Raw genomic sequence first — 14,030 nt, 5'->3', positions numbered from 1 at the left:
GTTGCACACCCCCATTTCGGAACTGAGACTTTCAAGCCAGAAATTCCGAATGCGCCTGGAAATGCCAGACGATATTGGGCAAGGTCCAGTTGGCGAGCCATTAGCAAAGTTGCCCCTGCATTTTTTTTTTTTTTTTTTTGATATTTTTGATATTGATCGATTAGCCAGGCAGTTGTATCAGGCAGGCAGTTTTATTGATCATGCTGTAAATCAAATGGCGGTGGCCAAAGCGACCCAAAAACAAAGCACAAATCGTACAGAGATTACATTAAGCAACAATTTATTTTTTGGCTCTGCGATAAGAAGATGACTTGGATTAAAAATTAGAATCAGGTGAATTAGTGAGATCATTTTGGGAATTAATCGGCATCGCTGTGATCTTGGAGGGGAAAAAAAGAGAATACATCTTATCGCGAGGGAAGTTCCCCGAAACGAGAAACGAGAACAAACATCAATTGTGGACTTTGCTCGTGTCTCAGTTTCCAATTAACTCGATACCTAGATAAGTTCAAAAGTTTTGTGATAGGTTCAATTAGAGCAACTAGAGACTCTGCCATTCCTCCGAGAAGAAATCTGGCCATGAATGAACTGGAATGAGAATACTCCGAAAAAAATCCAGTAGCATTGCTCTTTGGTTATCAGAAATACCAAAGTGATCACGAATATTCTAGTTTGTTTACGCAAAAACAGACACCTCTCCCATGACGCATAATTATTGGGGACGAAATTTGAATGCCGAAGAATTCATTTGATATCTGAGAGCTACAATATGATGAAATGGCAAAAAAAATCGAAACAAATCGCAGTTGTTTATCACTCAATTTTCTCATTCTTTTGTTTTATTCCCACCATAAAGCTGATGAAATTGATAATGGGAATTACCTACCACCAGATAAAGTCCTTAAAAAAATCTATTAAACTTGGTTTCTCATGATGAGGTTTTGAATTTCCCCACCTCAAATTTGGATATTAAATTGGCGTCGGTGAAATTAAATTTTTCGTTTTGGTGAACGACCGAGAAGTTTAAAATCAAATGGATGGCGATAAATTTGTTGAAATTGGGTAAATATGTTTTTTAAAAATTAATTAATTTAATTTAATTGTTCTAAAAGTGTATAAAAAAAATTGTTGAAAACACCGGAATGAAATGAAAATGAAACCCATTGAAAAGGTGGCATCCCCGGTTTATTTTTAAAAAATAAAACGAAAATCTCGTTGTTGTGTTTCGCAGTGTTTTGGACTATTTGACGAGTTTTTGATTTTATTGTATTTATTTTTATTAATTATTATTATTTATTAGGTATTCATTATTTTTGTAAAATGTGATATTGAGATTGGACAAAAATTTCGAAAGATTTGCTTTTTATTTGCGTTTTTCTGGGCATTTTTGTTCAAAATTTTTGGCTGTTCATAAAAAAAAATCTTTTTCTTCTTTTGAAATAATCGTGGTGAAAAAATGTTTTTAATAAAAAAAAATTTAATTTAAAAGTCCAATTTTTTTGTTGTCCGGGAAAAAAAAGCTTTTTTTTTCGAACTTTAAAATTTAACAGAACATTTTTTCAATTTTACAACACTTTTTCAATTTTTAAAATTTTCCAACTTTTTATTGGAAAAATAACAGTCAGAAAAAAAATGTTACTGATTGAGCCTTTTAACAGAGCTTTATTAACATATTTTGTTAACAGTTCGAACCGCTGTTAGTTAACATATGTTTGATTGCAACATGTTGGAGAAAGCAGTGCAAGTTTGAACAGTAGCAAGCAGTGCGTAGCTAAGCCGGCTGTTACTTTCGTTTTTTACATTCTTTGATTATTTTAAGTTAAGTTTTAAAAAAAATCGTTTTTGACGTTTTGGGCCAATTTTAATGAAGATTTATGAGACAGCTTGGCCCCAAAGAAAATTCGCAACTGATAATGACAATGATAAATTAATTAAATCGATTCGTTTGATGCGAAATTCCAGCCTTCAGTCTCAAGTGGCTAAAAAAATGCAACAAACCTGATAATTTTAATTGAATTGAACTTTGGAGTAAGAATGAAAATACAATTTTTATAATATTTAAAATTTTTCGTGTTTTTTCAGGTCATTTCGACACCCAACCGAGGTAAGTCATCCCACCCACATAGTGTTGAGAGTAAACATCCATGAAAACATCCAACCGCACTTAGTTTTTGGCCCAGACGGTGAATTCCAAGTAGCAATAACTGCATAGTCGCAATTCTTATTCTTATTGTGCAACTGCAGTTCGGGGTTTTTCTTCCTTTATATTTTTTTGCCAACGCAGCAGGACATGAATGGCTGTGGAAATGTCCTGGCGCCACGTCGTGTCGCTGTGAGAATAACTGCCAACGAGAGAAAAAATGTGTGAAATCTTCACGACTCCAAAAACAAAGGAGCAGACAGCAAGAAAACAAATTCAAATATATTTATGAGGATGTCAGGTGTCCTGACAAGTCAATTTTTTGGATTTTTTCTTCTGTTTATTTTACCCAGAGTCTGATTTATGAGTCTGTGGGTGTCCTTCCGAGACGAGCTTGTCGTATCTGATGCAAATGTGTCACACTCACAACCGAGAAGCGTCACTTGCCCCTTGTAGATAAAAACCCCAGAGTAACCCCCGTTGCAGCCCAGCTCGGAGAAAATAAAAACCCTGAGAAGTATTTTAATTAAAATTCACTGCCCCAAAAAAAAAAAAGGAGAGACTAAAACGAAAAGAAACTACCAAAACCGCAGGCAGACAGGATAAACTTAAACTTGAGCCCGAAACCATTGCCGCCGCCTGATCTTAACTGATAAACGCGAAAACCAACAACAAAAGCCGTCTAAAGGTAAAGCAAGGTGGGCGTTGGTTAAAAAAAAGAAAAACGATCTGCAAAAAATAAGTAAAGCACAAAAAAAGCAGGCAAATGCGAATCATATATGCAGTTAGTTTCAAATAGCATTAAGGATACTCTATGTAACTTTTTAAGTTTCATTTATTTATTTCACGAGGTTATCCTAACAAAACATCATAACAATTTTTTATAAAATATAATAAATAAAAATATAAGCCTTATAAAATAACCAGAATACCCTTTGATTAGAGTATACCTTTTGCTTTCCACAGAATTGAATGCGATTGTCCCTGCGGATGGGCCAGTGGAGTGAACTTGTGCAGAGTTAACCTTTCAACGCCGATGGTGTGGCTGATGGGCTAAATTTCTGGGGTACCACTCCACACTCCACAGGATCACACGTGATCAGTTTTGTATATTTTTTGGGGCCCTCGAGGGTCCTCCAATTTACCAATTTACCGCTCGGCACGCACCGTGTGCAGTAAATTCAATTAAGCCAACAATGAGCAATGAATTTGTTTTCGGTTTTTGGCTGGGAACCCTTTTTTTTTTGGAAGAGGCCTTTAATTACCGAAAAAAAGGCACCCGTATTTTGTCGCCATGGCTGGCCAACTGTCGCTGGTCAGTACTAACAAGAGTTTGTGTTAATGAAAATGTAGACAACCCTCGACTATCCACTTACCCCTCGGGGAAGTTCCTTTTCTAGTAATTTATGCGACGGGCTTCATTGAGTTTCCATAAAGTGAAAGTGATCGGAACTTCTGTTCACATTAACGCGTGGCTGACTTCTGTTCCGGAAGATCTAGACAGGAGGGATGAATTGAGAAATGCCATGGCATCCCAGATCCTTAATGCCGATTGATCGGATCAGACTGCTTTGCATGATCGCAAATGTTGGACAAATGAAGTGTGCACACATCGAAGACCTCAGACAATTGTTGATCCTTTGTGATAACAAAACGAGTTACCCCTAGAAAGTTTAACCCAAGGGGATGATGATCATTTCACTTTCCCAAACGAAAAAAAACAAGATACCAATCAAGCAAGCTGACAAATTTAAATTCGACATTGTCAGAGTCTGATGATCCCGCGTGGAACACGTGTAACAATAGCTTAAATTATTTGGCCAAGAAATTAACGAGCCGGCAGCATCGGCGAAGTGAGAAGTCCCACTGCGAAAACAATAAGCATTTGAGACTGGCAAAGATTTACATAAATATACATATGAGTACCAACAAATTTATGCGTGTCAATAACGGAAATGTGCGTAAACACTCGACAACTTGAGGCGAAAATAGCAATCAATGTCCAAATCAAAATACGAAAATAATCACAAAATATATAAGCCAACCACTGCCAAAAATATGGCTAAGAAAATGCCGGGAATGCCCCCCCAAAAAAAAAAAGAAGTTATTTCCCCTGTGGCGCGTGTGGCCCAAAATTGGTAAGATCACGATCTCTCCAGATTGGATTTCGATTTCGATTTAATTTGGAGCTGGCGCCAGTCTATAAACGCTTGTATTTATGACAGTTTATGACTTCTGTGAATCAGTGCCATCAAATCGAGATTTGCGTTTTTAATATTTTCGCTGCGAATTAACGCCGTTTTAGCGAAAGGTTAAGGCCAAGGCGAAAAGGTTAATGTGTTTCTAAATGCCTTGCTAATTAGCGTGCGGTTTTCGCACTAACAAAGGGCCACCTCCATCCTACTGACCGACCAACCGACCGACCGGCCGGGCCGACAATATTTGACCACGTTCTTATACAACCCAATTCAAACGTGGGAGATGAGATGAGGCGCACTTCCGAGCAAACCAAGTAGGTCAGTTTTATATGTTGATCTTGGACGTTGGATAACTCGGATCTGTATGAACAAAAGGGAGTGCTAACAATCATTTGAATCCGCGTATTTGCTCAAATAATATTTACAAGCCAGTGAATCTGAATTCCAGTCTAGAATTAAAGGCTGGCGTTCATGTAAACACCGCCAACTTAGTTGCTAATAAAGTACCATTCTCCCAGCTGATACCAAAAGACATAGACTCTCTAAAAATATATCTGGCTGACCAAAAATAACTTTTACTAGTTAACATCTAAATTGGTGGTAAGATACACCTTCAATCCGAGTCATTAGCTTAGTAGTCGCTTCATTACAAGGCCATTAAGACCAAAAATGCCACCAGACCGTGGTGATGGCATGTCGAAGACAAATATTTTGATCAGCTCTTGTAATTTGATGCGCAATAAATCTGCGTTTCCCACCTACAACACCGAGAAACAGAGGCGGGTGAAAATACAACCACAACCGAGTAGGCCAGAGGCCAGATTAGAGCCAAACATTTTCATTAAGCCACAACGCATGACACCCACAATTTTGGATGCTGTTTGCACGCTCATAAGAAGCGGGCTCATAATTCATTGAGCCAATAGCCTCCAGCTGCTCTGGCCCAGAGAAAAATGTGCCTTAACCACTGAATGAAATATTCGGGGCTTTGCCTTACCAATTTTCGCATTAGTGTGAATTTTATAAAATCTCTTCTCGCTTATAAATATGAATAAAAATACTCGTAATACTGGCCGAGTGTCGAAAACCAAAACGATCTTCGGAGCTGACGAATTTCGCGCTGTTTTTATCTTTTGGATTTCAAAGACAAATTTGCATTTATTATCCCGACAAAAATAAAAATATTTTTCATCAATTGGCATTCTTCGTTTAATTAGTAGAGTCTAATGACTGCCATGGGAATTGCACTCCAAAACCTATCGCCCACTCTGGTAATTAGCACTGAACATAAAGATAGAACAGGTGTGCAGGTTGGAGGTTGGATTGGAACCGAATCTAACAAGATTTTGCGCAGTTTCCAGAACAGGATGTAAATAAAAGAGATAATTAGATATAAATTGTATCCAAATATAATTCAGAAAAGTAGTTAACACAAAAATACACTTCCACTTAAAAAAGGCTTCAGAAAACTTGTAAATTTTATTTTTATTTTTATTTTAACATTTACCGATTATCCGAAAGACCCTTTAGAACCCCTTCTTTATAATTATAACGATGATTTTTTGTGGAACTGATACCGCCCCCACCTGGCAAACTAATCAACTCAGTTGAAAATGCAACTGCATGTGGCAGCCGGCAATCCAGTTAACCAAGTTGGCCAAGTTCAGGAGCCAATGGCCATATGAATGGCAATTCGCTGCCAGACTTTGCGGGGCAATCAAGTGAGAAAATTAAAATTACATGACCGTGGTTTCGACTCGGCATCCGAAGGGGCTCATCGCATTTAAAGGTTCATAACTTCCAAGTCAATTACGCGATGCGCCTGCTGCGAGACTCCACTCCCGACTGGATCTGGGGATCTGGAATTCTGCGATTTCTGGGATGTGAATTAGAAAAATTGCACGCTCAAGTGGAAGAGAGGACCTCTGGTCTGTTGTGGCCCGGTCAGGACTGGTCTGCTCTGGTCTGGCGTGGTCTGGTCTTTCTGACTGACTGACATAACTCACGAGTGGCAGACGCAGAAGCAGACGTCGCATCCACAGATACAGATACATGGATGCTGCCTCCGCATTTAACCGCTGCTCAGTTGCAGGTGAACTAGACAAGCAGGAGCAGATCCTCAAGAGCACTCCACAAAACTGAAAAAAACAAAAATAAAACTTGGGGGACTACTGTGGGAATCATGCCGATCTAGCCAGAACTGAGCTATACTGAACAGAAAAAAGAACATAAAAACCCAACTGGCTCGCCATCAGCGAATTAATTTGTGACGCGCGCTCTCCACGGATCTCCTCCGGATCTGCGCCCTCCCACCAGTTACCATTCCCCACCCAAAAACCATACCCATGCCCATCTTCAGTCCCATGTTCCAGGTTCCCAGTTGAGTCCGAGGAGCCATGGCCCGGAGGCAATTTACTTTCCGTACTCCGTGGTAGCCTCAGACTCGTGACTTTAAAAATGTACAGTGTCCCATAATGAAGTTACAATTTAAATAGATTATAAGAGGATAAGATACTAACTTTTTAGACATTCTAGAATCTAGATAGACATTTATTCTGAGCTATGTTGCAACCATTTATTTTTAATAATAACTTTTGTTTTTTGAATAATATTAAACCACTATGCAGCAGCGTGATACTCTTCGTCATCGTCGTGTGGCAAGTGGCTGCTGCTTCACTGCCTTTGCAGTTGCAGTTGCAGCATCGGCCTCAGATCTGGCCTCATCTTCTGCTTTGGATACAGATGGAACTCCTTCTTACCCTCCATCTCCAGAGCCCATGGCTTCTTAGGCCCGGCTTTGTTTTTGTTTTTTGGGGCATCATCTTGTGGCGGCTTTGGCGCTGGTGTCAAACGTTTTGTAATCTGTCACGTCGCATCGTTTTAATATTTGTGCGCTCATGGCCCAAGTACGAGGAAATGCACTCGGCTGCGTGTAAAAATAGGCGTAACCCTTCGGTATTTATGGTCTGGCTGCATGTAGCGATCTCAGTGGACTCCGTCTCTACTGTCTGCTCTGGAGCAGAGCGAAGAGTCCGCGACGGCGCTCCCTGGCCGTTTTGTTTGGTTTTCAGCAGAAGCCTTGGGGCTCTTTTGGTAGCAACAGGTTCAAGTGCTTCGCATTGCAGCTTAACTCTTGCCGTCATCTTCGGGCCAGGCTCGGCCGGGATTGTGGCTCCTGCTTAGCCACTCTTTGATTATCTAAATCATTATTAGTTTGACCTTCAGCCCCGGGCTGGATTTTGAGCTCGTGCAAGTGGATATCCTTATCTTATTAATTATTTACTCTTTATTGCAAGTGGAATGGTGGTTGGTGGACTACTGTGCGTATGAGTCATCTGAGGAATGCCGGCAGAGTTGGTAATGGAATTTAGTTAGGGGGTTAGTACAGGTAAGAGATTAAGAAGAATAAAATTACTATAGAAATATAAGAAACAAACTTGATATACTTCAGAATCAATTAAGCTTCTTAAACAAATAATAAAATGACACCTTAATAACACATTTTAAAACCTTCTCAAAAAGTACCCTCCTCAGAATATAAAGCAAATAATACTCGAAAGAAAGATTACCTCTCGGGTCCTTAACCTTGTACCGTTATCCGTTATTATCCAACGCTAATTACCACTTTGGCCAAGACCACCCGTACATTGACCCACTGAACGAGCTGAAGAAGCAAAAGCTCAGACAGTTCCAAATTGATTCCCACCAGCTGTCCGTTCTGCATTTTGTGGGGCATTCAGCACGCATCTCAGCGCTTAATTTGCAAACCCAACTCAAAAGATACACGCGTATCCCAAAGATACAGTAGTTAGCCAGTACAATGACTGACAGCCGTTAATCAGGCAAAAGCAAAAAGGGCACAGTTTAAGAGGGACTTCCCCTTTTGAAAATATCCATCGTTCTGATTGGATAATCTCTCGATTGGATCCTCTATATTTAGTTAAAGAGAAAATGGCGCTTTAGACTGGCGGGGTATTTTCCATTCACTCGCCGACTTCGTGATGGCAGCCGCTTCCCATGACTGCTCCTTTGTCTCTGCGCGAAAATATTGACACGATCAGCCCCGATTTTGCACGCGCATGAGAATGGATAAGCTAAATATATATGTAATCAGTATAAAGTGCCCCAATTGCCGCCGCCGCTGGAGGATGCGTGGGTGGGATCGTGTTGGAGTGTTAATTGCCCCGGAATCAATCAGGTGGAATGGAATATTTATGAGTTGATCAATCGATTAGACAAATTCCCATTCCCATTCGCATTCCCATCTATGTATATTCATATCTATTGTCGGTGCTAATTGAGCTCGAGACTGCGAAAAGAATTGGACAAAGGCGGAAGTGGTCGTGACCATACATAAATTATCTCGGATCAGATGTAAGATTTTGGGTGTGACTGTAATTCGGTTTTGGAAAACAACAATTACCAAAGAAAACAACTTCCAATTTTCACCTAGCATCCATCTCTTCATTCATCTTCTAGCTCTAACTCTTACTTTCAGAATCTTTATAATCCATCTATCTTTCAGATGCTTCTCTTCAAACCTAACAAACTCTTACTGCATCTTCTATTTGTTACTATTTACTTTATGAAAGCTCATAGTCTAACCAATGTCCTTCAAGAACTCAACAAAATCCTGCTTATTACCACGAATATTTTATTCTGCAATCAATCTGACAGACTTGTATCTTTCGAATCAAAATATCTTCATCAAATGCAATCTATTTCACTACTGATCTATACTAAAATCTTTAATGCCACAGAGTTGCAATATAATTTGGGAGCTGAAAATAAACTATTTATTGTTTTAAGTAACGATAGACCGCCCTACGAGTTCTTTCGGGAACTGGATCTGCAATTCCAACTGGCGGAATTCGTAATAGTTCTTGAGAATCCCGGGGATCTGGAGATGGAATACCAGTGGTTGGACTTTGTAATGCACCTCTTTCATGAGGGCTATGTCCACATACTATTCTATAATCTACACAACGATAAACTTTATCACAAAATATTATTTCCTAATGTTCTTATAGAAGAAACTACCATAGTACACTATCTCTCCGTGCGAGGATCATTCCACAACCTTCACGGATATCCTGTGCGAGTGGCTGTCTACAATAACACACCTCGAGCTTTGATCTACAATGACAAGTGGGGAAAGAGGGTATACGCCGGATTTTATCTGCGGTTTGTCCGAGCCTTTCTGGACAGGAAAAATGGTACTTTCCTGCCAGTTCACACCCCCAACGACTCACCTCGAAACTGTACGTTGTTTTTGCTAAACGAAACAGTAGATCTGTGTACCGATGCCCTGGCCGCCAATCCTGCGGCCTTTACTTTGACTCACGGATTCAGGATCGCCTCAGCCAACGTCCTGGTAACCCATGCCAAGCCCCTGCACTCGTATCGATATCTAACGGCCCCCTTCCAGTGGAGTGTGTGGCTTTGTTTGGGCTCGTATGTGATTCTGGTGGTGAGCTTTCTCAGTTTCATCCACTGGATGCGAAGACGGAAGTGGGACTTTAGCAAGCACCTACTCGAGGTCTTCAGTTCACTCTTGTTCAGTGGCTTCCAACTGAAGGAAATCCATGGCCGGGAGCGATATATACTCTTTGGTGTACTCTTCATAGCTGGATTCGTATACTCCACGGAATACTTGGGATTGCTCAAAAGTATGCTGATCTCTGAGGTTTTCGAGAAGCAGATCGACAGCTTTGAGTCCTTGGCCGCCAGCAACATAACCCTCTTGGTGGATACATACGACAGGACACTGTTTGCCAGGTACAACATGCCGGAAATCCTGTGGTCCGTAATGGAAACAGTCCCCTCTGAAAACCTTCTAAAGCATCGGAACTCCTTCGATCAGGACTATGCCTATGTACTCTTCTCGGATCGGATGGCGCTGTACGATTATGCTCAGCAGTTTCTGCGCCATCCAAAGCTTCTTCGGATTCCCATCGATTTTGCCTTTCTCTACACTGGGATTCCCATGCGGAAGCGCTGGTTCCTTAAATATCACTTAAGTCGCGCCTGGTACTGGTCCTTCGAGAGCGGACTTACCCGGAAGCTGGCCCTGGACGCCGACTTCGAGGCCGTTCGCGTGGGCTACGTGGACTTTCTTGTCACTGAGCACATGGAGGCGATGCCGCTGGGACTCGATTATTTCGTCATGCCGGCAATTGCTCTGGCCCTGGGTTACTTCATGGCCCTCCTCAGTTTTGTCATCGAGTTGACGGCCAGGCGCATGAGCGGATTCCTGGCATTCAGGCGAAGGATTCAGCAGCTCCGATGGAGGAGGAAGACAAGTGCCGGGTGTCTGGGAGGCGGTGATGTTGATGTTGAAGTTGATTGAGTGACGGATTGATGTTGTGATGTATGCTTTGCCTTACAGTGTCCAGAGCTTTGCTTTGCTTTTTTTATAAACTTCTTGATGTCGTAGTTGTTGAAAAAATAAAGATTACTTAACAGATCAGGGAGCTTTAGAGAACGATGGGAAAATGTAGATATAACTTTATAGGATTGGGTTATCCTCTTTTTGTTTAATTTTTGTTTTGAATAATTGAATTCTTTTATATATTTCAGATGAACTGCTACATAATGTTTCTATCATTATTATTTCTCCTAAACGCTGATGCCAGTTTAATCGAAATTATAAATGAACTAAACGAAAAGCTACTCATTACCACAAACATATATATCTGTAACCAAAGGGATAAATTAAATAATAACTCACTTGCGCAATCAATTAGCCATCTTATTTATACTTCGAGTGAATTCCTAAATCCCAAATCCTTAAAAAATCACTTGGGAGATGACAACAAACTATTCGTTATAATGGAAAACAGACCACCCTACGAACTCTTCCGAAAACTTGATCTACAATTTCAATTGTCGGACTTTCTTCTGGTTATCGACAACGAAATGGAGGAAACTAAATGGAAGCACTTTATAGACTTTGCCTTTAAACTGGGCTACATTAAGATCCTGATTCATTCTACTTTGAGTGGCCGTTCGTACGACAAACTACTGTTTCCCAACCTGAGGCTGAGATCCACCACTGCAAAGGACTATGCAGGCTTTCGCGATTCCTTTGGGAATCTGAATCGCTATCCTGTACGAGTGGCGGCCTACAACAATGTTCCTCGCAGCTTTATTTACACGAACTTGGAGGGTAAAATAATACACACTGGCTATTATATGAAGTTTGCCCTGGCATTCCTCAGATACAGGAATGCCACATTTGTGCCAGTGTACACAGGAAGTGATTCGCCACAGAACTGCACCCTGGCCATTAAAACTAATAAAGTTGACATGTGTGCAGATGCTCTGTCCAAAAATCCAATTTATTTCACGGTCACCAATGAGCTTAGAATTGCAGCAGCGAATGTGATTGTGCCCCACGCCAAGCCCCTTCTACTTTATCGATATTTGACGGCTCCTTTCAAGACCAGTGTTTGGCTTTGTTTGGCGATTTATGTCATCCTGATTGCAGGATTCATGAGCCTGATTCACAGGGCGAGAATCGGAAGATGGGACTTTAGCAGACAACTTCTGGAAGTATTCAACTCCTTGTTGTTTGGGGCCTTCAAGCTGGCGACTATTTTCGGAGGTGAGAGATACATCCTCTTTGGAATTCTGTTCATTGCTGGTTTTGTGTACTCCACTGAGTACTCGGGACTGCTTAAAAGTATGATGATCTCTGAGGTGTTTGAAAGTGAGATAACAACGTTCGAAGAACTGGCGGAAAGACGTATTCCCGTCCTCATTGATCCCTACGATCGGGCCCTGTTCGAAAGGCACTATATGCCGGATATCCTTCGGTCTGTAGTTAAGACTGTTCCATCGGAAACTTTAGTCAAACATCGCAATAATCTGGATCAAAACTACGCCTATGTTCTGTTTCCCGATCGCTGGGGAATGTTTGAATATGCTCAACACTATCTGAGACATCCAAAATTCCGACGGATTCAAATCGATTTCTGCTTTTTGTTTGCCGGGTTTCCCATGAGGAATACTTGGTTCTTGAAACATCATCTAAGCAGATCTCTGTATAATGGTTTCGAGTCAGGACTGTTGGATAAAATGCAATTCGATTCGTACCGGGAGGCTGTGAGTCAAGGATACTTGAACTACACAGTGACGGAGCACCTGGAGGCAAAGCCCTTGGGCTTGAACCACTTTCTAACGACAGCGATTGCCTTGGCTTTGGGCTACAGTCTGGCTTCGATAAGTTTTTTAATTGAGCTTCTGGCTTGGAAATTTTGAACCTCAAAATAAATAATCATAAAAATAACCAATAAATGTGTTGTCAAGATTTTGGGTTATAGGGGAGTAATACCCACAGGTAATGCTAGTGTTTAGAATTTTATTGCAGAGCTTATCTTGAAAAATTTCCTTGCAGCTCGAGGCGTTAGACATAAAACCCATCTACCCAGCGACACCCCCCAGCTAAGCCCAAGATGTAAACCAACCACCCTGTGGTTTTGGACCCCTTCAAAATAAATAGCACTTGAGATATTTCCAAAACATTTGCCAGCCAAGTCTCTAAGCAATTTGCCCAGCCCATTGTATGCAGTCCGAATGATAACGAAAAAATAAGGACAAGTCCTAGAAAAGTATAGGGGTGAATTGTCCCAAAATGGAGCTGAGCTGCTGCTGACTTGCACAAATATTTGCCGAAAATGGAATTTCCATTGGGGGCGGTGGGTGAGAAGTACTGTCCTTCGTGTGGGTGGGTTGGTGGTTTGGTGAGTTTCCCATCATTCGAGCTCGTTTTAAAGTTCGTTGACACTCGAGCCTGGCACATTTTTGGTGTATTTTGTCGCTGTGGCGCCATTAAGTATGCAACAGCAATGTGGCGACAATAAAGTTTATGCTTCGGCGCCAAAAGTCGAACAACAAAAAAATGGAAAGGATAATGCGATAGCCAAGGATAAGAAGATGGCCAAGAATGCACTCAGTGGGAGGTCCAGATCTGGGTTTTCTTGGTATCTCAAAGTGATGGCCTTTATAGCTGCACGGAAAAAGATTTTATACAGTTTTATTTTTTTATTTTCTTAACTTAAATTATATTAATCTTAAAATTTAAAATTGTGCCATTAACTTTACCAAAAAACCCATGTTTTCTCGCCTTATTTTTACCCTCCCTGTGTCATACATTTCAGACACTGTAGTTTCAACCAGTTTGTATCCCAGTTTTGAGTCCTTTTAATGATTGGGAGGGTCATGTGCGTGCCTTGCATCCATATCGCATACAGAGAATCGGCGATAAACTCTCGCCCTTCGGTGGAAGCAGCGGCGGCTTTAATTGCCCAGATTCGTGAGTTTTCAACGCGAACACGAATCGAATCGAACTGAATCAATTTTGCGGGACCGCAATGGCTGATTGTTCGATCCGATCCCTATCGGCTTTAAAGTAAACATTTGTTTTTATCTGGGGGCGGCTTTTAATTAAGATTGCGTACGGCGATAAATGGTAAGTGTTGCAGGAATCCCCTGAATTGCGTTTCAATTGCAAGTGGGCTGGACTTCACCGAACTGCATATCAACGTATCGATTTTATTGATGGTCCAAGAGGCTCAAGGGTGTGATGAATATCCTTAGGAGATGGACCATGTTTATGGATGGACAATATTCTCAATTTAAAGAAAGGCTTTGTAAAGGTTAAAAAACTTACAAGACTTTTGAATTATTAT

General features: G+C 40.9%; 2 protein-coding genes across 2 annotated transcripts; both read left to right on the top strand.

Annotated features, from left to right (window-relative positions):
• The first annotated feature begins 8,863 nt into the window (after positions 1-8,863).
• LOC108132841 (Ionotropic receptor 48b) lies at positions 8,864-10,687 on the top strand. The gene has a single exon (XM_017252403.2). It carries the CDS (start codon positions 8,864-8,866, stop codon positions 10,685-10,687), a length of 1,824 nt encoding a protein of 607 aa, XP_017107892.2.
• A 482-nt stretch (positions 10,688-11,169) lies between these two features.
• LOC108132840 (uncharacterized) lies at positions 11,170-12,600 on the top strand. Its single transcript, XM_017252402.2, has one exon. The coding sequence runs from the start codon at positions 11,170-11,172 to the stop codon at positions 12,598-12,600; it is 1,431 nt and encodes a 476-aa protein (XP_017107891.2).
• The last annotated feature ends 1,430 nt before the right edge of the window (positions 12,601-14,030 follow it).

Source organism: Drosophila bipectinata, chromosome 2R (genome assembly GCF_030179905.1).
Source record: "Drosophila bipectinata strain 14024-0381.07 chromosome 2R, DbipHiC1v2, whole genome shotgun sequence".
Lineage (NCBI taxonomy): Eukaryota > Metazoa > Arthropoda > Insecta > Diptera > Drosophilidae > Drosophila > Drosophila bipectinata.
Note: the sequence above shows the minus strand (reverse complement) of the source record. Positions and strands in the feature narration are given on the sequence as shown.

Bases quoted from the DNA above. Each gene is read 5' to 3' on its own strand.
- LOC108132840 (XM_017252402.2), top strand. From the start codon at position 11,170: ATGGAAAACAGACCACCCTACGAACTCTTCCGAAAACTTGATCTACAA.
- LOC108132841 (XM_017252403.2), top strand. From the start codon at position 8,864: ATGCTTCTCTTCAAACCTAACAAACTCTTACTGCATCTTCTATTTGTT.